This window comes from Prionailurus viverrinus, chromosome B4, assembly GCF_022837055.1.
Source record: "Prionailurus viverrinus isolate Anna chromosome B4, UM_Priviv_1.0, whole genome shotgun sequence".
Lineage (NCBI taxonomy): Eukaryota > Metazoa > Chordata > Mammalia > Carnivora > Felidae > Prionailurus > Prionailurus viverrinus.
The window spans coordinates 57,421,054-57,446,166 of NC_062567.1; the positions used below are offsets into that span (position 1 = coordinate 57,421,054).

A 25,113-nucleotide genomic window follows, 5' to 3' on the forward strand; every position below is an offset into this window, starting at 1 on the left:
TTCCCAAGGCAACCACTCCCAAAGGCGGGTAGGGTTTCTGTGAGCTGTTTCCTGCCTGAACAAACAGCCCCTCCCAAGCCCTCAAGGCTGACCTGGTTCAGGGACCACCCTTTGGGATCAAGTCCACTGTAGGGGCCAGTGAGCCTTGGACAAAAATAAATGTGAAGAAAGAGGTCCCTGGGGGGTTGACTCCATGACAGCCCCATGGCTTGTTATTCTGGCAGTAAATAACCTGAGCCTGTGCCAGACCTGGAACTCTCTCCTCTGTCCTGGTTTAAATATGTCAATGTGACACTGACAGGATTGGCCATGGGGAAATAGAAGCCAAGACTCTGTTGGTTGAAGTCCTGTTCTTGGCCAAATTGGGAGGCTGTTTGTCTTGGGGTTCTAGTTAGTTCCCTTTTGAACTATCCTCTCATATCCCTTTTTGAAGCCGTGGGCTGCCCTGGCAAACGGGCCCCTCTCCCTATCTCAGGCTGCCCACCATGCTGCCCGTGTGCTCAGACAAGGATCAAGGTTGGAAAGGATTTGATTAATTCAAACAACTTGGGAGCATCATCCCTCGCAAAAGAACTTTTACTTCATAGGGGCTCTAAAAGATTGTGAAGCCTTCAACAAAATCTCCAATAATGGAATTTCACACCTGTAGGACAGAGGAACTTGAATGGAGTGCCTTTCTAATGCACTCTAATCGTACCATGCTTTATAAGTCAAAGAAATAGTAATTTAATCTCAACCATGTACTAACACTGTTCCATCTACATTACAAACATCAACTCATTTATGCCTCACAGCCATATGAGGTAGGTACTTTTTAGTATCCCCACTTTATAGGTAAAGAAACTGAAAAGCAGAGAGGTTAAATAACTTCCCAAGGTCACACAGTTAACAAATGCTAAGGACAGGATTCAAATTCAGGCAGTCTACTCCTAGAAGCCATGCTCATAACCATCGTGCTATTCTGCTTGCTCTGTTTAATGCTTACTCCAATCCCATCCTAAAAGTTGAAAGTCTTTAAAAATTACTTGTATTATTGTGTGGAGTTAAATATTTGTCAATGGGAGCTCCATAATATGCTACAATTACATTAGTTATTATACCACCTATTTTCCCTAGCATTGCAGATTACCTTCCATTTTTCTCTTCTATGCTTTGCCTTGATACTTAATAGTTTTCATCATTTTAATCACACCTTCTAGCCCATGAAATCTTTTTTTCCTGTATTCCTTCGTTGTGCTGCACACTTCATTATCTTGCTCAAAATCCTCCAATGACTTTTTTAAAAAAATGTTTAATGTTTATTCATTTTTGAGAAAGAGACACAGAGCATGGGGGGGGGGGGGCAGAGAGAGAGAAAGCCACAGAATCTGAAACAGGTTCCAGGCTCAGAGCTGTCAGCACAGAGCCTGACATGGGGCTTGAACTCACAGACCACAAGATCATGACCTGAGCCGAAGTCCGGTGCTTAACTGACTGAGCCACCCAGGTGCCCCCAAACCCTCCAATGACTTTATAGTCACAGCTCACACTGCAGGATGGCTCTCATGATGTGGGCCTGCTAATGTCTCTAACATCACCTCCCACTACTCCCAGCATCCTAACCTCAGTGGCGTCCTTCCCACTCTTCAAACACGCAAAGCTAATTTCTATCTCTAGGCCCTTGCACTTGCTGTGTCTTCTTCCTGAAATACTCTTCCCCCAGAGTTGCATATGGCCAGTTCCTCATTTCATTCAAGCCTCACCTCAATTGTCACTCCTCAGAGAGGATTTCCTTGTCCGCCTACCTGAGCTAACACGCCTGTCCTTCCCCTGCTTTGTTTGCCCTCCTAGCATTTGCCACTTCCTACAATTAGATGACATACATATTTGTTTGCTACTTTTCTGTCTCCCTCATTAGAATGGAAGTATTCTGGTGACTTCCTTGTTCACTGCTGAATCCCCATCCCCTAGGAGAAGGTCTAGCATGAAGTAGGGGCACAATGAATATTTGCTGGTTAAATGAAAGAGTTTCTCTCTTAACCCTGCTTAATAGACGCCATGCTCGTACTTCTCTTCATTGCTGTCCTCAATTAGACTCTTGAAGTTCATTTCCATTTTGCTGGAGACCATACTCAAGTAACTTGCTAAGAAAGGACGCATTAGGAGTAAAATTTCCAAGTTCTTACATATTTGTAAATGTCTATATTCTGCCTTCAACCTAGTCAATAGGCTCGACATAGAATTCTAGGCTGAAACTGATTTTCTTTCAGAATTTTGACAACACTACCACTGATGAGAAGTCTGAGGCATGCCTGACTTTTACTCCTTAGATGCTAATGATGTGCACGCTTGCGTGCGTGTGTGAATGTGTAAACTTTCTCAAGAAGCTGTTAGGATTTTATCTTTAATACATTTCCAGTGATATATCTGGGTTTTTTCTTTCGGTTTTCTTTCCCCTCCCCACTCATCCTGTTCTGCAATCAATGGGCTTGTGCAATATGAAGACAGCTTGTTTCTTCATTTAGCTTTTCTATTCTGTTGTTGTTCTTTTTTGTCTGAAATGCTTTCTAGCCAGTTTGGACTTTCTGGAATGATCCCTCATTTCTTAATGTTCCCTCTTCTCTTTTACCTTAGGGTCTTTTTATTATATGTTTGGCCAAATGTCCTTGTGCCATCTTCCAAACTTTTTAATGTTTTGTTTCGGCACTTGTATTTTCAAATTCCAAGAATTAGGTTTGTTATCTGACTTCTCTTTTCCCATGGCATCGTATTCATGTTTTAGGAATACGATGTCACCTCATTTTCTCTGAGGATTTTATTTCTGTTTTTTAAAAGTCCTATCCCGTTCCCTGCATTAACTGTTTTGTCCAGGGCCACTTTTTCTGTTTATTTATCTTGATCTTTCTCTTTAATGTTGTAGGCTTTCATCAAATACCTGGCTATCTATTTATATTTAAGAATGAAATGATAGAAAGTTTAACTGTGTATCTGGGTGGGATTTGCTGACTGGCTGACTTCACTTCAGGGGCCAGCCATTACTCTGGTGGGCCTCCAGACTCCTGAATGCAATGGGAAACACTGGAATCCAGTACCCACACTAGCTGCCCTTGTTCTTCTTTTAGGAAAGAACTCTCCGTTCTGTGGCTGATGATAAGATTGCCAGATTTAGCAAAAACAAAAACTAGGGCTCCCAGTTAAATTTGAATTTCAGGCAAATGATGAATTGTGTTCTAGGATAAGTATCTCCCATGCAATCCTTGGTACACAATTATACCAAAAAAATAATTCATTGTGTGTCTGAAATTCAAATTTAACTGGACATCCTGTACATTACCTGGAAACCCTACCACAGGGGAGATGAGGATGAGAGGCTAATGTCTGGCTACCTGACACTCTGCCTAACACTTGGGAGAGGAGAGTAAGGGGAGAGTGATGGTTCAAGTTACAGGCCTTCAAGATAACTGTGGATTTCCATCTTCCTAGGATCATAGCATGAGAACGATGAAGAGTTCTGGCCAGCTGGTCTACTCTCTCTCAGGCCATAGCCCCTCTGCATGTGTCCCAGCCTTCAAACTTAGCTTTATTTTCTGCTGCTGCACTTTTTCACTTGAATATATACTGTAATGACATCAGAAGCTACCATTTTAAATAGCCATTGCTGCCTAACACATCATCCCAAAAATTAGTGGCTTAAAATGCCAACCATTTTTACTCTCACTCATGATTCCATGGGTTGACTTGGATGGCTCACCTGGGTAGTTGTACGTGTCCCGCTTGGAGTCTCTCATGCAGTTGCATTCGGATAGCAGTTGGGGCTGGACGGCTGGTGCCTTGATTTTCTCACCCCATGGCCTCTCTTCAGTGGGGTATCCTAGACTATTTCCCTGATGACTTCAAGCTCCAAGATGGAGGAAGTGGAGGCTGCCAGGCCTTCTCTTCTGAGTTCAGAAGTCCCAGAAAATTACTTCCTTTGTATTTTATTGGTGAAAGCAGTCTCGGCCTAGCCAGATTTGGGGAGAAAGATCATAAGCTCTAGCTCTTTTTTTTTTTAAGTTTATTTATTTATTTATTTTGAGAGAGAGAGAGAGAGAGAGAGAGAGAGAGAGAGAGAACATGGGCAGAGGAAAGGCAGAGAGAGAGGGAGATAGAGAGAATCCCAAGCTGGCTCTGTGTGTCAGTGCAGAGCCTGATGTGGGGTTCGAACTCATGAACTGCAAGATCATGACCTGAGGCACAACCAAAAGTCAGAGACTTAACAAACCGAGCCACCCAGGTGCCCAAGCCCTATCTCTTCATGCAAGAAACAGCTTGAATGTACAGGGAATGGTGGAATTGTTTGGAACCATCTTCAAGCCTAGTTACCATAGCAACATTCCAAAACCAAACTCATCCCCTACTTTTGTTTTGTTTGGTATGTAGCTACAATTGTCATTCACTAATTTATCCAGGCCCCAAAACATAATTCTTCACTTCTTTCCTTGCTCTTGCCCATAGCCAATCTACTAAAGAGATTGTTTCTTCAAAATTTCTCCTTCTGTTTCATGATAGGATCACAAACAAAATACCTCTCTCATTTGTCTTTGCTTTTCTCTTTTCAAGGTGACCCCCCAAAGTTCTTATCTTTTTGACTTGGGCCTCTGCCCTGGCCTTTTAACTGAGCTCTGTGTCTCCTTTTCCCTCATTCAACAGTCCATCCATTCCCTTCCACCAGGTTAGTCTCCCTAAAGGATTTCTTTGGTTTTGTAATCTTCCAATTCAAACTTTTATTACCTTACTTTCTCCTAGAACATCAGGTTAAAAATTCTTACTCCTAGGTATGTACTCAAAGAATGCAAAAATACTAATTTGACAGGATACATGTACCCAGAATTTTATAGCAACATTATTTACAATAGCCAAATTATGGAAAGAGCCCAAATGTCCATTGACTGGTAAATGGATAAAGATGTGGTACACACACACACACACGCACACACACACACACACAATAGGATATTATCCAGCCACAAAAAAGAATGAAATCTTGCCATTTGCAACAACATGGATGGAGCTAGAGAGTATTATGCTAAGCAAAATAAGTCAGTGAGAGAAAGACAAATAACATATGATTTCATTCATATGTGGAATTTAAGAAACAAAACACGTGACTATAGGGGAAAAAAGAGAGGCAAACCAAGAAACAGACTCTTAACTATAGAGAATAAACTGATGGTTACCAGAGGGGTAGTAGATGGGGGGATGGGTTAAATAGGTGGTGAGGATTAAGGGGTGCACTTGTTGTGATGAGCACAGAGTGAGTATGGAAGTGTTGAATCACTAAATTGTAGACTTGAAACTAGTATTACACTATATGTTAACTAACTGGAATTTAAAAACTTAAAAAAAAATATATCAGAATTCCTAGAACATGCCAAAAAAAAAAAAAAATTCTGACTCCAGTGTTCAAACCCACGCTACTTGTGTAGCTTTACATTCTAGATTTACTTTCCTGGAACTTCTAGTCTAGTCAGTGTTCAGTGAACACATTGTTCCTGCTTCTACATCTTTGCCCACGTTGTTCTCCCCGTCCCTGAATGTCCAATCCTTTAATTTCTCAGATCCCTTTTTGTTAACGTTTATTTATTTGTTTTGAGATTAGAGACAGAGAGAGCACGATGCGTGGGGGAGGGACAGAGAGAGAGGGAGAGAGAGAATCCCAAGCAGGCTCCCCGCTGTCAGCACAGAGCCAGCCATGGGGCTCAATCACATGAATCCTGAGATCATGACCTGAGCCAAAACCAAGAGTCAGAGACGCTTCACCAACTGAGCCACCCAGGTGCCCCTAATTTCTCAGATCCTTAAAGATTCACCCAAAATATTTTTTTATTCACTTGTTTATTCAATCTTTCCAAATCCATTTCTTTTTGGTCTTCTCTTTGCCAGGCATGATGGCAGCTGTTGGAGAAGCAGTGGTGAATGATATACAGTTCCTTCTCTCAAGGAGATTTTTGCCTAGTGGCAGAAACAGAGAAGAAAATAGGAATTTCAGTGCCTCCATACTATGAGAGGGAAGCCATAAGAGGATTTAATCCAGTCTTAGGTCATCGGGAAGATGAATCTAAGCTAGGACCTCACTTTTTCTAGCACAGGTCATACTGATGTCGCCGTCTTCTCTGAGATTACTGTCCTTATCATTCATTTGACTTTTACTTATGTGGAGCTTTGTACTGTTGTACTGAACACAAGGCATTTTTAAACTTTCAACCATAGCTCCCTGACATAATTTTAATGCTCTTAGTGACAGAGGCATAATCTTACATTTCTTTGTCCTTCTGTTCCACCTCCCGATTTAGAAGAATGTCTTGTATATTTTCTTCTTCTTTTTTTTAATGTTTATTTATTTTTGAGAGAGAGAAAGAGAGACAGAGCATGAGTGGGGGAGGGACAGAGAGAGAGGGAGACACAGAATTCCAAGCAAGCTCCAGGCTCTGAGCTGTCAGTGCAGAGCCCGACGTGGGGCTTGAACTCTTGAACTGTGAGATCATGACCTGAGCCAAAGTCGTCGGACGCTTAACCAACTGAGCCACCCAGGCACCCCTTGTATATTTTCTAGTTAGCACCTGTGTGCCTACCAGAGCTTATTTTCAGTAGACTATTCAGTATATTATTCAGTACACTTGCCTGAATCCTTTTTATTCTCTCACTTTTTCCTTCAAAAAGTATTTATACCTACCATATATCAATAATCACTCTAGATGCATGGGACATTGCAAGTGCTATGATAAAATGTGTACAGGATACAGAGTATCATTGTTTCAGTTTCATCTTAAAGGAATTGTTATATAAATTAAGTAAAGGTAGTTTAATCACTCTACACAATAGCTATACACTTGGCTATATACAAAAGCTGTTTCTTTCATTTTAGTTACCTTTTACCTTCATCTTTCTTTATATACAAAATGTGAATAATTTGAAAACCTGTTCAGTACTACTAGTGGTATGACTGTTGACGATGGGGATGGTTGCTGAGCATTATGGGGCTGTGGTTCTGTCGTTGCTGGGGTCAAGATCCAGTGTTCCTGGGGGAAGCCATTCATTAACAGTTTTACCAACGTCTGTTATTCCTCACAACATCTCTAAGAGTTCTGTTGATGTGTTTTTTGACATTTTACATTTTTCCTAGTGACCCTTCCTATTATGAACCTCCCAGCCCATTCGACCTTTAACAACTTCTCTTTCTCAGCACTGTGAATTCTAAGATTGGGCTTGCAAGAGGCTAGGAACAACATACAATTCTGTTTACATAGTCACTTCTTCAAACAAAAATGACACGTTAAAATGTTTGATGGAGAATGCAAAAACCCACATAAGTGGACCCAAGGCTCACTTTTATTGTGGGACAAAGTGAGCACTTAAGTTCACAAGTCCCCAAGGCCAGTCTATAACTTATTAACTAGTTGGGTCTCTGACTTTTATAGTCAATGTTCATTCATTTACCTTGAAAGAGAAACAGAAGGTATAGTTAGAGTGACCTATTGTTCTGCTTTGTCTGATATCGAGAGAGTTCCTGAGACACAGGGTTTTCAGTGCTAAAACCAAGAAAGTCCTGGGCAAGCTCGGATGGGTTGATCACCCCATAGATTTACACTAGAGGCACAAAAATAAGTAAATAAAGGGGATTGGGCCTATCTTGTAAGCATTGTTTTCTATTAATTTTATATTCCACATAATAAATATATATGTTATGTAAATGTGTTTATATATATCTAGATCTATATATATATATATATAGATATATATAACAGAAATTGTTATGTTATATATATCTATATTATATATATGTTATATATATATAATATAGATATATATAACATAACAATTTGAACATGGAAGTTCATATATATATGTTATCTATATCTATATCTATATCTATATATATCTATATATATAGATATAGATATATATAACATAACAATTTCTGTTTAATTTTTCTTTAGCTGACTCATCTTTATTTTTTTTTTTTCATACATTTTTTTAATGTTCATTTATTTTTGAGAGAGAAGAGAGAGAAAGAGAGAGAGACAGCTCACGCCAGGGAGGAGCAGAGAGAGGGAGACACAGAATCCCAAGCAAGCTCCAGGGTCTGAGCTGTCAGATGCGGGGCTTGAACCCACAAACCGTGAGATCATGACCTGAGCCGAAGTCGGACACTTAACCAACTGAGCCACCCAGGTGCACCAAGTTGAATTATCTTACAATGAGAATAATGGGGCCCCTGGGTGACTCAATTGGTTAAGCATCCAACTTTGGCTCAGGTCATGATCTCACAGTTCGTGAGTTTGAGCCCCACGTCTGGCTCTGTGCTGACAGCTCAGAGCCTGGAACCTGCCTCGGATTCTGAGTCTCTCCCTTTCTCTGTCCCTCCCCACTCTCTCCCTCAAAAATAAATAAACATTAAAAAAAATAAAAGAATAACATATAGTGTGTTCACAGGAGTGTTCATTGCTTAATTAAATACCTATAAGTTACTTTGAGATCCTTTAAGGAAAGCATTAAGTAACTGTAAAGGTTTATAAAAACGTTATTCTTTTTTTATTCAGTGCGACTCAGCAGGATTCAAAGCACCTTACTGATTGAACAAAGAGGATTACTTTACTTTTTTTAAGGTACTGTAATTCCCATGGAAGTTCACTAACAATATTTATGTAAAATGGAACTAGTTCACAACAAATTGTTTTTATGTATGTATGTATGTATGTATGTATGTATTTATACAGATTGTTTAAAAAATATATCAAATAAGGAAGGTAAATGATACAGGGCCTTTGGACCTAAAAAACAAAATACATAGGCAGGAAGGAGGTAGTTGCACAAGGCAGAAATAAATGAAGGCACCTGGCTTTTGTAAAGAACAATAAGAAAGGGCCCTTTTAGAAAATAGGATCTATTCTCCTTGTACATGCATTCTAGGTAAGCACATTTCTATGAAATGTAATTAGTCCTAGTTACTAAAAACATCATGTTCTCCATTGACAGATACTGTGGTTTCTCTATGGTACTGTTCAAATGGAACATTTTACCCTCTTATGCTTAAATATTGCTGTGTGTATTTCTTCGTGACCACAGAAAAATTCAGAATAAAAAAATTTACATTAACATCTAATTTATTTTTGCCTAGCACCCCAGTAATGTCTTTAATAGCAAATTATAATAAAATTCTGATCAAGGAACACATTGGGGATTAAGTATTGCATTTAGCTGTGTTATTTCTCTAATCTTTTAAAGTCTGGAAACATTTCTGAGTCTGACCGTTTTTACGACATTTCCAGGCGCCCTGTACATTTTGAAGAGTATAGGCCAGTTGTTGCATAATATCTCTCGCTTTTTGTTTGATGTTCTTCATGATTAGATTGAGGATAAGAGGGTGATACAGAAGGGATGTGACCTCAGTGTATCATATCAGGAGGCAAAGTGGGATGTTTTGAAGGCAGTATTTTATTGGTGCGTTCAATATAAGAGCGCAGGCCCAAGGACGAAGTCTTCAGTGGGCGGGTTTCGGACGCTGCCGAACGTCACTCAGGTCCGTGGTTGCTGGGAGCACTGGCTTCAGAGAGCCTCCTCCACAGAACCCCCCTCCAGCTATGCCCGCAGCCAACTCAACTGCCTCTCCATCCAACAGCTGGTCGAGGTTGGGGTACAAAGCCCCGACCCCTTGCCTCAATTGTGACTCTGAAGGGTCATCCCAACTCCAGAGCTCCCTGTGGGGTAGGCTGACGCCTCTACTGCACCTGCCTCTGAGTTCAAGTTCTCCTTCTGCCTAATCCTGTGGTGCTCTCTCTCTTCACCTGAGTGGTTCCAGAGATCACTCCCCAATTAATCTCCTGCATACGAATCCAAGAGTCTTTTTCCCAGGAAACCTAACCTACAACCAGGCCATTATGTATGTGAGTGATAATAATAACATAATATATAATTTGATTTTCAAGTATTACAATTGGTCTATTTTAAACATTAGAATGTTTAAGGTTCTATGTGTATCACTCCTCCTAAAAGAATTTTATTCCAGCATGATTCTACCATAGGAACTATTGTAATCAGAGACCAACAACGCAAAGATGTTAGTAAGAGACTTTGTCTGGATTGCTTAGGACAGATCTTACTCCTTAGTTATGCATTTCTAGAAATTTAACTTTTTCAGAGATAATCAAACTCAGAGAAATTAATATAAACTAAGAGTAAATGGAACTCAGAAAAGAACCTGTGGCAATTTATAATGAAAAATATAATTGTCTAGCAAACCAAAACATTTCTGTTGGCTAAGTAGCATACCCTTAATCCGTAAGAAAATGTCAATTGAAGTGAAATCAGACATTTTCTTGATGAGTAAAATGATTTGTCTGATTTCAATTTATCTGATTTATCAAATATGGTCATCTTTGCACCCTTCAGCCCTGGTGGGACATACCTACAAGTAGACCAGATATTCATTTCCGCTTACCATGGTATTCTGGCCCCAGACCATTTAAAATATACAACTTAGTGCTTATAAATATAAAACTCAACCTCCTAATGGTCCACTACTATCCACTCTGATTCTCCATACTATCGTCAGGGTATTTGTTTTTTTATTTTTATTTATTTATTTAAAAAAAAATTTTTTTTCAACATTTTTTAATTTATTTTTGGGACAGAGAGAGACAGAGCATGAACAGGGGAGGGGCAGAGAGAGAGGGAGACACAGGATCGGAAACAGGCTCCAGGCTCCGAGCCATCAGCCCAGAGCCTGACGCAGGGCTCAAACTCACGGACCGCGAGATTGTGACCTGGCTGAAGTCGGATGCTTAACCGACTGCGCCACCCAGGCACCCCATCGTCAGGGTATTTTTAAAGTGTGAATTGACCTGTCACTCTTCTGCCTGAAACCCTTCAACAGTTTCCTATTGCTATTAAATGAAGATAATCTCCTTAACCTTGTCCACAAAATGCTGTGTGGTCTAATCAGAAAAAAAAAAAAAAATCAATTTTTTCAAGGCCTATTTGGGTTACTTCCTCCAGGAAGCCAAATCAGCATAAAATGTATGCGGTAAGCCTCTGAAAACAACAACCTGATTCACAGGGTGGTTGGAGAATGGAATGGAATGAGAAGCAGATCCAGTAACTTCTCCTCAACAATCCCTATCTTTAGATTTATAGAACTACTCAGCAACAAGACAACCATCAACAGAGCAACAACCGACACTAGTAATGATCTTGTCTGCCCCAGACCCTACTTGAATTTTCTATGTTCAAATAAGCCACAGGATTTGTGACTTACTTCCCTACAGTGAGGCTGAGTCTTGACCTCAGCCATAGCCCCAGGGCCAAAAGGGAGAAGAGGAACTTGGATGGCGTGCCTGTGAAGTAGCTGTCATTTTATATACCTTTTCTAATTTAGCTTTCACGACTGTACCAGATGGAGGAGAGGGTCTTTCTTACCCAGATATTCATTCCCAGAATCCCCGGTGGTATGAGACTATTTGAAGAAGCAAAAGTCACTAAAACATTAAAATAATTACTAGCCAATTGACCTATTACAAAATGAGTCTCCACACAAACTTCCCTTCTGTTTAACAGTAGGGTCTATCTCAAATATTATGCTAAGGTCTTAGTCTTTCTTGGGCATGATTAAAAATATGGATAAGGCCTAGCATGACCAAGCACGTGGGGAAGTGGGAATTTGCCTGTGCTGCTTGCTGGTTATAGTGGAAATTAGTACAATCTCTGGGTAGCCATTTGGCAATAAGTGTGCAAGTGTAAAATGTGCATTCTATTTCACCAAGTTCTAGGAATTTGCCCTAACGTTGACATTCTCTGGTGGGAAGAAAGAGCTGAGAAGGAAGTCCAGTTGTTTTAACTGCTTTAACATAGTGGAAACTGTTGAAAACAATGGTTTAAAATAGAAAAATGTGAACGTCAAAGGAGGTCAGAAAACATATTTTTTTCCAGAGTGACCCTCTCTATATGATTATGATGTAATGTCCAATGTAGACTGAGGGATGTCAATCCATAATATCATACAAGTGTGTCAGAAAAACTACACTAACCAAATCCCTAATGTGATTCAGCCTTTGCTCAGTCTAAGTACTGCGTAGCTGCAATTGTAACCTAATTAAAAATTTTTCTGCTGTGGTAAAGTACACACAACCAATTTTTTTTTTTTATATTTACTATAAAATACTGGCTCTCCTTCCAATGTCTTAAATTTTTTTGGAAACAATTATCCCCTGATAATGAGGACCTCCAAAATCTAAATTATTCCTGTTATGGATGAGTTAAATTGAGGTTTAGAGAGTTTAAGAAATGTGCCCAAGACCACTAGGCTAAGGAATCAGTCTTTAGTCCAGATATGGACCCTAAATGTGGTCCTCCTTCCAACACACAGTGTGACTCAGGAGAGACCCTCTGCCCTGCTTGCCCATTTGGTCTGTCCTATTCTCTGCCTCCGAGCATGGACAGTTTACTTCAGAACACGGAAAATAGGTCTGCAAGTTGTACCATGTCTGAATTTCCCTCCAGGTTCAGCCCACAGTAGGAACATCTACTAGCATCCAGGCCATGTGGGGGTTTGCTTTAGAGACGTTCTCTATCTGGACTGTTTCTCCAGTCCTAGATATTTCAACATTAAAAAATAAAAATAAAAAATAAAGTAGATAATTGAAGGAGTAGGGCTTGCACTTAGAGTCACTGAAAAGGCTGTAAAAAAGGGAAAGAAATCCCCACCCTAAAAGATAGAAGGTATAAAAAAGAAAGCCCCACCAAAACCTTTTGGTTTATAGATTTTCTGAGACCTCACACCATCTTGAAAGAGCTAATGCTAAAATTCAAACAGACTTTGAAGCAGTCATAATTACTTCTAAAGAAATCAATTTTGTTTCATATAGTCCATATTAAATAGCTAATACAGAGGAAAAACCAAATAAAGTATAGGAACTCTATTCCTATACTATACACACATGACTTACAGTTAAAAATATGAGTGGTATCATTAAAATTCCTTTTAAAACTGGAAAGTAATCGCTTTTTAAAGTACAATAATTTTAAGTACTGGAATCACAGGATATGAATAGATACTCTACAACAAAGGGACTATAATAATTTTCTAGAATGTATTCACAGTATTTCAGTTTTTCTTGGGCTGCCTATATTAAACATCAATGGGTTTTCATAAGTTGAATTTGACTATTATGATGAAAAACAGTCTCTGGTGGGGGTTCTTTTTCTTACTTGAAAAAATGAAGTTTTTGTACTCAACCCTAAAATTAGGAATGGGGAAGACAGCAAGATTTAAGGGAAAAAAAAAAACCACAGCTTTTCAGTTTTAAAAAGAAAACGACTTTTTAAAATTGAATTATAATGTTAGTGAATTTCTAATATCAGTGAAGATCATTTTTAGGAAACTGAAGGCACCAAACAAATTTCTTTTTTTCTTTTTAACTTGAGCTTTAAAATCTTTAAACCATATCTAGTGTAGTATATATCATCACAAAATATCACAGTGCCTTGCACTTTTCTTTTGTAAGGAGTGTTACTGTCAGTTTTTCTTTAAGAGGCGAAGAAAGGGCACCCTATAATAGCATTTGGAGAGTGGTTTCCACATATACAATGCAATTTCACATGTATACAATCGCCAAATATTTCTGGTTTTCTCTCCTTCTTGGATTATCAAGAGATTGTATCCTGGCTCCGTCTTATTTGTATAGGGTCATGCAACTACTTCTGGCTAATGGGTTGTAAGCAGAAATCTCTGCTTGAGACCCTCCAAACTGCTTTTCCTTCTGGCATGAAGACTAGCAATATTCAAGATGACAGCTTGTCCACTGGCCTGGAACCCCGAGTGACTCTAAGGAGCAAAGCCTTACTGATGACTTATAAAGGACATAAAGCATAAGCGGTAAATAAATCCTCACCATTTGAAGCCACTAAAATTCTGTGATGATCTGTTACTGCATTGCTTAGCCTCATCTTACTCATGCACTATATTTCCTATATCACAAGATGGAAAATCCACTGTATCTTTATCTTTGTTAGGATCAGGAATTTGTAAAAATCAATAGAAAGCAGACAAGAGTCAAAGCAGGAAAGGTCCCATAGGGACTTTCTCTCTCTTCATGGATGTAAACATCACCAAAAATGTTCCTTAATTTCAGAGAATCCATTTGGCTTGTAGTGACAAGAGAAAAACGGGTTCCATTCTAAAACATGTTTTTGTTATATCACTGAATATTATTATTTAAAAATTTTTTTTTAATGTTTATTTACTTTTGAGAGTAAGAGAGACAGTGTGGAGTGGGGGAGGGGCAGAGAGAGAGGGAGACACAGAATCCAAAGCAGGCTCCAGGCTCTGAGCTGTCAGCACAGAGCCCGACGCGGGGCTTGAACTCACAAACTGTGAGATCGTGGCCTGAGCCAAAGTTGGACGCTCAACTGACTGAACCACCCAGGCGCCCCTCACTAAATATTATTAATGGAAATGATAATAGTTCGGTTGAAATGAATGCGATTATGTTCTGGGCCCTATACTTGGTGCTTAATTTATCTCATTTAATTTCACTTCATCCTCACAGTGATCCTAAGAAGTAGCTATTGATATTGAGATCTTCCTAGCTTCAAACTAGTATTCTTTCCTTTATGGCCATGGGGTCTTATAATTTTCAAAGTGCCTTTACCATACATAATTCTACTTCATCTCTTCAGCAACTATTGTGTTGATATTCTTCATTTTGCAGATGCAGGAATAGGACTTCGGGTAACTTTTTTGATCTGTGCTGGGTCATACAATGAGTAATAGAACCAGGTCCTTGGAATCCAGTCCTTTTGGTTCTTTATTACACTTTGCAGAACAATAAAAATAATGCAAAGAGATGGTTAAACACAATGTATTTTTCACTTTTCCTTAATGCTTTTCTTCAGGCATCTGATTTACATAGGTGCTTTTCACTTTGGGGGAGACATAGCCAAAATCTTGCAATGGTTTAGACCCTCTGTGATAAATAGTTTGCCATTTAGTCAAGCAGGTTAAAAATTAAAGCAGGCATCAACTAGAAGTCATTGTTTCCAGGTTTATAAAGTGCTTTGCAGAAGGCAATCTGGTGAGAGTTTTAAATGGATTGTCATGTGTTTGATTAAACGGTCCGGGCAAATACCCCTGAAGCTTACAGAACAGAGCCTTTATTTTCAAAGAAACTCAGTTGCATTTAGCCTGGCTGAACTAGAGCCCCTTTGAAAGTCAGGACAATGACAAGAGGAGCCAGTAGTCAAACACTCTTAGGGGCAAACTGGAAAGGCATTATTCCGTAAACTTTCTATTTTTTCCATAGTAAAAAAATTAATAGACTTCTACCAGGACACCCTTCCAGGAGGACTGGAAGTACCTATTCTCTCTCTCTCTCCTTAAAAAAATTTTTTTTAATCTACTGGCATAACATTATACATCATAATTTTTTTTTCATAATCACATTAAGAGAAAACTTTTATTTTGTGTCTTTCATTTAAATCTTGAAATATACATATTATGATTACATATACATATATTATTTTTCAAATAATTTTCATACAAAAGATATTACAGTCTTGGCAACATGCTTTAAAAGAATTTCCAAACCTGACAAAATATTCTGAACATCTCCTCATGTCAATCATTTATCTATATATGATTTCTAACACATACATGCTATTATACTGTATGGGTCCGTAGTAATTTATTGCACCCATCCCTACTTTTAGACATCTAGGTTAATTCCAGCTTGTCACAGGTGCAAATAAATAATGCTGGATAAACAGCCTTGAAAGTGAATTTCTGCCCTTAACTCTGGTGTGTTTTAGGTGGTAGTCTTAAACCCATTTAAAGTATGGGGATTATTATCACAGTAATAGCTAACATTCACTGAGCATATTGTAAGTAGGCCAGTGACTTAAAACAAGTTTCTCTGTCTCCAGATTTCTTGTTTTTGCTTTTGCTCAGGAGTATTTTGTCTACCACTGGGAATCTGAGAGGCTGGCTTTGTCATTCGCTATCTAGTGTGACCCGAGGTAAGTCACTATAGCTCTTGAGCCTCAGTTTTATCATCTGTAAACTGGGGATAATTATACCTAACTCACAGGCTTATTGTAAGGATTAAATGAGATATTACAAGCAAAGAGCACAATGCTTAGCGTACAGAAAGAGCTCAGTAAATGTTAGTTACTCTTTAATCTTAACATGGAGCGAATCAGAAATTAATATTACTCTTTTATTCACACAGAGAGGAGTGCTCAACCAGCTTGTCTTAATAATAATCTCTCTCTCTTAAAAAAATCTTTTTAATATGTTTTTATGTTTGAGAGAGGGAGAGACAGAGTGCAAGAGGGGAAGGTGCAGAGAGAGTGGAAGACACAGAATCTGAAGCAGGCTTCAGGCTCCGACGTGGGCCTTAAACTCACAAACTGCTACATCATGACCTGAGCCAGAGTTGGAGGCTCACCCGACTGAGCCACCCAGCTGCCCCTCCCCTCTTTTTTAATCACATTTTTTATGCTTTAAAAAATCTCCATACCTGTAGCTACATCTCCATTCTCATTCTTACTATTCGTGTCTTTTATTTTTGTTCCTGAATTAGTCTTGCCAAAGTTTTTCCTACTTCCTTGACTTTTCAAAGAATCACCTTTTGGTTTTTATGTCAAGTTCCGTCTTTAAAAAAAATTCCCTATTGCATTAATATTTTACATTTACGTTCTAGAACTGTATTTGTTTTTTTAATGTTTTACTTTATTTATTAAAAAAAAATTTATGTTTATTTTTGAGAGCGAGAGACAGAGTGTGAGTGGGGGAGGAATAGAGAGAGAGGGAGACACAGAATCCAAAGCAGGCTCCAGGCTCTGAGTTGTCAGCACAGCGTCCGAGGTAGGACCCAAACCCACAAACCGCCAGATGATGACCTGAACTGAAGTTGGACACTTAACTGAGCCACCCAGGAGCCCCCTATTTTATTTATTCTAAAAGAGAGTGTGAGCAAGAGAGGGGCAGAGAGAGAAAGAAAGAGCAAATCCCAAGCAGGCCCTGCAGGGCTTGATCTCATGAATCCTGAGCTCATGACCTAAACTGAAATCAAGAGTCGGACGCTTACTCGACTGAGCCACCCAGGTGCTCCAGAAATATATTTGACTTTGTTAATCATAATAGAATTTACATCCATTTGAAAAATAGAATTATGTGTAGGATTAGTTATGTTTTGACCTATAATACTTGGTGCACATAAGGGCCATGGACCCCTGGAAGGGATTCTACACTAATCTTTACAGCCTTCTACTTTCTTTAGGTTTCTTTTCTTTTTCAAGTTTCCTGAGTTAAGAGCTTGGTTTTTTGTTTTTACATTTTTGTATATTCTGTTAAATGCATTTAAAGCAATAAACTATCCTCCAAATACTGCTTTGACCATATCCCACAATTACAAAGCTGCATATATAGAAAAGCAGCTCTATTCAGCCAGTGGGAAGGCTTTATTAATAGTTTCCTTCTAGAGGCACCTGACTCAATTGGTTAAGCATCTGATTCTTGATTTCGGTTCAGGTCATGATCTCACGGTCATGAGATCAAACCCCGCATGGGGCCCTACATGGAGCCCTGCATCAAGCTCCACAGAGCCTGCTTAGATTCTCTCTTTCCTTCTCCTTTTGCCTGCCCCCCCTTCTCTCTCTCTCTCTCTCAAAAAAAAAAAAAATACAGTTCCCTTCTATTATCATTTACTGCAGTCATTTGACATTCATTGGTTACTTACTGTGAGGTAGTCCTAGGAGAGTAAAAGTAATACTGAAGAGTCACTTTGGTCAAAGAGCTTACATTTTCAGCTTACATGCTGAAAACAAAAATCAGATGAATTCTGGGAGCTGTAGAGGTTTTCAACCACAATTTTTCTCACGTTCTGGCCTATGATGTTAGCCTGTCTATGGACATTTAGCCTAGATTTGGAGAAGAGGGAATAAGTGAAAGAGGATAAAAATCCATGTGCAACGGTAGGTTAATAAAGTTAGCAATGGCTATGATCTGTATCTGTTAACTGGGTTTATTCCCTGAACTTCAATTCTAATGTCTGAGAATGTTGATGATTGCAGTTTTGGAAGGCCCTACAAATAATCTCTTATTTATGAGTTCTTCATCTGGGTGAATGAAACTTAATGAAAAAGTAAATATATCCATTATATATATATATATACATATACCTACTTATATTTAGCATATATGTACATTCGCATATTTTTTTTCACTAAAGTCTGTAAATTAGCATTTCTCCCATTATGAAAGTAGTCAGCAAACCACAGTAACATTAGCAACCTGTGACTTCACCCCAAGAGAAATCACACATATTTTCTACCACGTTGAAGTTGTTGCAGATATCTAAAATGTTGTTTAAATAATGTGCGTCATTACTGCAAAATTACTGTAGGTCTTGATCTTGTTATTTAATGCATTAATAAAGACACAAATATGTAACTGTTATCAATGGCTGTGGAATAAGTTACCCCCTAAATTAGTGGCTTACATAACAAATATTTATAATTTCACTGCCTCTGTGAGCCAGGAATCTGGCCTGATTTAGCTTGGTCTGTGGCTCAGGGTCCTTTCCCAGGCTGCAGTCAAGGTTTCAGCTAGGGCTGCGGTCATCTCAGGTTGTTGGCAGTTCTTTGCAGGCTGTTGGACTGAGTGCCTCAATCCTTTGGTGGCTGCTGACTGGAGACCTCTCTTAGTTCCCTGCCAAGTGAGCCTCTCCATAAGGTAGGTCTCTGTGTGGCAAGCTGGTTTCCACCAGAGCGAGCAAGGGAGAGAGCAAGAGGTGATAGCAAGATGAAAGCCAGATTCTTTTTATAACTTTATCATGAGAAGTGACATTACATCAGTTTTGATGTATTTTCTTTTTCAGAACCGAGTCACCAGGTCCACACTCAAGAGGAGGGGTTGCACAAGACAAGAATACTGGAAATGAAGATTATTGGGAGTCATCTTAGAAGCTGCCTACCACATAACTGTATCACAAATTCACTTTTTAGTGTTTCAATAACTGCATGTTAATAAAATCAATTTCCTTTGTAGCCCTAGATGGTTTATTTTATGCATTTAGGACAATATTCTGAAAAAGATCCATAGATTTCACCAAGCTTCCAGAAGGGCACATGGCTTTAATTTATTTTAGTTCAGGCACCTTCAACAACTTCTTGCAGGAGTTTGTTTAGAATAGCATCACTTTAAAAACTGGAGGTTAAAGCTTTAGTCTCCATATTATCCTCTTCTGATACCCTAGACTAGTCCATATTACTCTAGTGGTATGAAAAAAATGGCATACTGGAAAGTATAAAATTGCTCTAGAACATTCCACAAACTGTTCTCCATTCTACTCATTTGAATTAATGTATGTACGAGTGTGGTGGAAGGAAAGAGGTGTATAGGCCTCTGTCAAGCATGTTTGATCACAATAAAACTTCCTTATACTTGTACATGGCAATTGTCATTTGAGCCTCAAAAGGACCATATGATAAAGGTGGAAATGATTTCCTCAAGAATACACTAATTACCACAATAGTGCTTTTTCTGTTACCAAGCAATGTATGAGAAAAGCACCGAGTGCAAAAAAAGAGAGAAGTGATGTCGTGAGGTTTCCCTAAGTCTTTTGCATCTATCACTTGCTCTTGGTGAAGTTAAAGATAATTATGTTTTCTGCAAGCACAGTACCAGCTTCATATATTGCCTTAGTAGTCTCTAAAAGCCAGGGGTATTTGATAATACCTCCAATATGCAGATCAAAGATAAATTTGTTAACAATAATTGGGAACGATTCTCTTATTTGGTTTGCCCAGCAACTTTTCTCCCCAAAGACAAATGCATCATCTTCACAAAGTCATCTCTTTTGAGTCATGATGCAGGGGTTTTCCTCCTGGTTCACCGATCCTACATAAAGGAGCCCAGTACTGTCAGATATTTTAGATTTTCCAAGATAACCTAAGCAAGTTTTTCGTGTATGCCTCCCAGTTTTTTGTGGCGTTTCCAAATTTAAATCCCTTTCAAGTCTTTGCAGTGGAGTCACAGTGAGATGGAAAAGGGTCAAGGAACCCGGGTTACTTCTAGATCCCACAGCTAGTGGCTAAGCAACTTGGTCAGCCAATCCATCTTTGTTAATTATCACCTTTTCGTAATCTGCAAATTGCGTGGATTCGTGGAAATTATCTCTAAACCCCTTTCCATTTCCAACATTCTTTGCATTACACTGGGAAATAGAAAAACTGTCATTTAGGACACGTGACTAATGTGGCAACACATTGGGCACTCTCATAAGAGGCCTGAACCAGTTTTGAGTAGATTAGAGGGAAGTGAGGTGAGGGTGATTAGTAAGGTTAGTAGTGACAGTCCAGCTAACTCCTCCAGGACCATCAGGAATTCACCAGGCGTAAGTGGGTGGGGCAGAGGAGCGGGCGTTGACGACAGAAGGCTACTTCCGGCTATGGCGCGTATGACGTCAGGGCCGAGTCGGACCGGCCTAGCCACCGAGAAGCCGAAGAGAGAGGGCTCGCGAGAGTTCAGAAAGGCCGCCCCGAGATTCCGGCGCGGCCGCGGGTTCCACCTCCCGGGGGCGGGGCGAGGGCGGAGCGGGCAAAAGGGAGCGGACGGGCCCCGGGCCGGCTGCGGTCCGTGCGGAGGCTGAGCCGGCCGCGGGCGCGACCGGAGGCAGGTGAGTACGCGGATGCGGCGCGCGGCTGCCGCGCTTGGGGGCCCCCCTCGCAGCGCCGGCCCCAACTCTGCGAGTAGGGGCAGGAGGAGATCTTATGTGTCTTTGGGTGTCCAGGGACGACTCGGCTAATGTCGGGGCTGGCAGTGTCTCCAGTGAAGCCCCAGGGGCGGCCTTGGCCCGCCCTCTTGCTCCCCGAGGTGATACTAGTCCCGTGTGTCCAGAGGGTAGCCCTGAGCCCGAGGAGGAATCTTTGTGCTTCTCTGCTCTTCCACTCCTCGGCCCCCGAGCTCCCCGATCCCGGTCCCTGCCTGGGCTTCATAAACAATAACAAATGTCGCGGAACCTTTCCTGGTACCCCGGGCTCGCCCGTCCCATGCCCTCCAGCCCGTGTCACCGAGAAGAGGTATTCTAGGCATGGCTCAAATTGTGGGGGCTGCTTGTGTACCATTCCTAAAAACTGATGCGTCAGATTGCTAAACATTTCTCGGATCGACACAGTAAAGCCGCCCAGCTCCCAGAAGCACGGAGTGTTCAACACCGGTCTCAAAATCTGTCCCTACCCCTGGCACCGTAGACCCTTCTTTTAAACATCATTTGCTCCCACTCCCTTTTTTCCTCTTTACTGTCGGGCACAAACGAGTGGTTGCTTGGTATGGGAATAGGATAGGTTGTACCCGATTGAGTAGGAGACGTTTCGTCTTTAAAAAGTTATCAGGTTGACAGCAAAAGAACAAACTTTATTTTCAAAACCGGTGGCCTCCCGTTTACTGATGCGGCTTTTGCTTTGTGGCATCACTTTTCGGGTTGCAAGTTTGGAGGAAAGATATAAAAAGAAATGGGGGGAGGAGGGGCGGGAAGAGCTGGGTGCTGGAAGTGGTGGCTTGTCCAAAAACTGCGATGCCGTTCTCACTTGGTAAAATGCAGAACCAATGCTCTTGTCTGTTTCACATAACTTGTGATAAGTTCTGATAGAAGTCAACTGCTCGGAAAAGGCCTGAGTATTAGCTTTCTTACTGCTAAAGTCTGAGGAAACAACTCTTAAGTGTTTTAATTTATGCCTCCTGGTTGTAAGGTGGGAGGGAGACCTTGTCTTTTAGGGGGTGGGAATGGGATGGGGGCTTCAACTTCTCAGGTCTCCCTACTTTAAGGCAGGATCTATTATTAAGTCCAGTTTTTCCTTAGGGTAGATTTTTTTTTGTCTCAGTCACATGTGTATATAACATACTGGGAACCCCTTTGTATTTGATTGACCTTTCTTTGTATGCCTCAGGATATAGAAAACAATTAAGTTTACTATACTCTACCTGGTAGCTGAGAGGTATTATATGTGAATTAGCCACTACTATGACTATTTGAGGAAGAGAAATTAGTCCAAAATATGATGTTAAATTGTGATTACATTTGTTCATTGCATAGGTTTATCAAAGCACTTTTATGTGAAAAGTCTTGATCTCAAAAGTAAAAAAAAGAAAATTTGGTTTGATCTGGCTTAGCTTTGTGTTTTTCTCCTGGTTAAGATGACTGATAACGTTTCCCATTTGGCTGGGATGTGTTTAGGATGAGAAATACATTGGATGTAGTTTTTGTACTCCTTTGAAAGGACCTACTATTGAGGAATGAAAAAAAAATTAAACTTAGAAAAGCCACCTTAAATGGGTGCAATTCTTTTTTAGCCTTCTGTTTTTTTTAGTTTATTTTAAAATGAGTCAAAGAATAGAGACTAGGAATATTTGTGCAAATGAATAGGTATCCTCAGAAGTTTTTATGCTGAAAAATTTATTTCAAAAGGTAGGACACTATAAAAACAAAGGAGAATTTGTAGGAAATGGCAACAAAGCAATGCACTCAAATCAGCCATTTGTTTTCAGAAAAGTTCTGAAGGGCAACGTCATTGTGTAAACGAAGTTGGATAATACTATAGAAAATGCTTTCCAGTGATCCGGAATAAGTTGGAGGCTTGTTTTGTGTGTGTGTGTGTGTGTGTGTGTGTGTGTGTGTGTGGCATTTTTTTTTAGGAGGAAAAAGAGAGCACATATCAAAGCCAGAAAGATTTGCATCTCAATGTAATGTTAAAATTATTTTATTTTACATAAATAGTGTAGGGTGAATCAAGCAAGCATATTGTCTTCTAGCATCCCCAGGATTACATTAAAATCAGCAGATGGGCAAGTTATGATTAGGTTAGACTTGACATATGCAGAAATTATGCTACTGTATTTTTATATTAAAAGTACCGTGGGCTTTTTTGAATGAAATAATGCAAGTAAGCTTTTAAGGCATAAGAAATTTTTAAAAAAATACATTAGTTTACAAAGATATTCTTAGTCAGCAATTTAAGTGTATTAAATGAGTCCTTCTTTCTTCCCTCTCCCTGCAAAATTTTATTTAAGTCTCAACAGAATATTTAACAAGGTAAGACCAGTACATAAGTGCATTGGGTTACATAAAGCTCCTGTCTCCAGGTAAAAGTTTGGTAATTGACAGGGTTTGATTGTTAAGAACGTTTAGAGAGAGGGAGAAGAAAGACAGCAATGAACAATATTTGCTGTCTGGTGCACTCAGATGAGCTGTAGTCTCTATCTTCAAAGAGATGTAAGTAATCTACATTGGGAGGGAAATTTACCCAAATAACTGATACATGATGCATTTTGTGGAGAAGCCTAGGAGGGAGGGATTAAATTCTACTAGATCAGATAAGGAAGGTTTTGAGGAGGGAACAGCATTTGTGTAAATGATTTGGATGATTTAGTCATGATAATCATAATAAGTAAACACATTATATAATGCTGATTGCTGCTAAACCCTTATATGTACTAATTTACCTGGGTTTAATCCCTGTAACAACCATATGGAGTAGGTATTTTTTATTATTTCCATTTTGCAGACAGAGTAACTGAGTTACCAAGACCAGCTAACTAGAAAATCATAGAACAAGGGTTCCAAGCCAAGAATTCTGGTTTATAACTGTCCCTGTGCTTACTCACTATCCTTATTTTCTCTTCCATTCTTGATGGTCTTTCTCAGGTCTGTTTCCAAAAATTGATTTTGGCAAATGCATTTCACTGACACATAAATTTAGGGCTCAATTTTCTAGAAAGACCTAGAAAGCTTCAAAATAAAGAAAACCCAGGTAAATAAGTTATTTTTGGAAAGTTAGGTAATCCATTTCAAGAAGTTACTCAAATGTATGCAAATTAAATATAACGACTGAGTGGGACTTTTGATAAATTTGACTTATTACCTAGTAGCATACCCATAAGGATTTAGGAATGGGAAATTGTAACTATATTAACTCCTTTCTCTAATGGAATGTTTGAATCATTGTATATTTTGGCTTGTAATTTTAAAAAATCACTTGGCACTGGGTCATTTTGGATTGAATTGGGAAGTTGGAATTTAGTTAATGATTGATTGTCTCAGCCCCTTAAGTTTTTATTTCCACCAACAGCTCAATTTATTATTCCTGAATCATGTTTTTTGTTTGTTTGGTTGGTTTGTTTTGTTTTTAAGATTTTACTTTTAGGTGATCTTTATACAAAATGCAGGGCTCCAACTCAACCCCAAGATAAGAATTACACGCTTTACCGACTGAGCAAGCCAGGTGCCCCATGAATCACGGTTTTGAATAGAGTGTTGTACATGTATAAAATGAGAGATGTTCGGGGCGCCTGGGTGGCTCAGTTGGTTGAGCGTCCGACTTTGGCTCAGGCCATGATCCCACAGCTCGTGGGTTTGAGCCCCACATCAGGCTCTGTGCTGACAGCTCAGAGCCTGGAACCTGCTTTAGACTCTGTGTCTCCCTCTCTCTCTGCCCCTAACCCACTCGCTTTCTGTGTCTGTCTCTCTCAAAAATAAATAAACATTAAAAGAAATTGAAAAAATAAAATAAAATGAGAGATGTTCAATCACTGATACTTTATGTTAGGGCAACTTTGAAAGCTCTTTGGGATTGTAAAATAAAAGGTGCCATACAAATGCATTGTGCCTAGTATAGGCCTACTCAAGAAATGCTTCTTTGTTGAATGAATAGTCCGAATGATTTTATTAATGAAGTTGCAAGAATGGTTCACATTTGTTATTGTTTATCTAAGTATTGGGATCACAGTAAACTCAACTGGGTTTAAAGGTTAGGATAAAAAGTATATCTTGGCAGTGGTAGGGGTACTGTCTACCGAAATGCAGACACTTCAGCTCCTTTGTCTGTGTCCTGATTGACCAAATTCCTAATAGAGTTCCAGAGGCACATTTTCTGTGATTGAGTATAGTAAGTGTTCTCTCCTTGTTTGATTTGGGTAGATTGTAGAAAACCTCCACAGTAGGATAATTCATGGTTTGGTGAGCTTAAAACCTAACAGAAGTAGCAGAACTAAAGCCAAGATTTTTTTTTTTAATGTTTTATTTTATTTTTGAGACAGAGAGAGAC

At 39.5% G+C, this 25,113-nt stretch overlaps 2 protein-coding genes across 3 annotated transcripts in view; one reads left to right on the forward strand and one right to left on the reverse strand.

Moving 5' to 3' along the window:
* Positions 1-20,538: 20,538 nt before the first annotated feature.
* Positions 20,539-21,171, reverse strand: LOC125170585 (putative uncharacterized protein FLJ45840). Its single transcript, XM_047867282.1, has one exon. The coding sequence runs from the start codon at positions 21,169-21,171 to the stop codon at positions 20,539-20,541; it is 633 nt and encodes a 210-aa protein (XP_047723238.1).
* The window catches only part of STK38L (serine/threonine kinase 38 like), an 84,966-nt gene continuing 80,455 nt past the window's right edge, over positions 20,603-25,113 (forward strand). The window contains exon 1 of one of the 2 annotated variants that reach the window (XM_047867824.1): positions 20,603-20,690. The gene's annotated coding sequence lies outside the window, so the exon portion shown is untranslated. The remainder of the gene's footprint in view (positions 20,691-25,113) is intronic. The other variant, XM_047867823.1, reaches the window with a different exon arrangement.

What these genes read in the sequence shown, in the direction of transcription:
- LOC125170585 (XM_047867282.1), bottom strand. Translation starts at nt 21,171, where the DNA reads ATGTTTAGCAATCTGACGCATCAGTTTTTAGGAATGGTACACAAGCAG.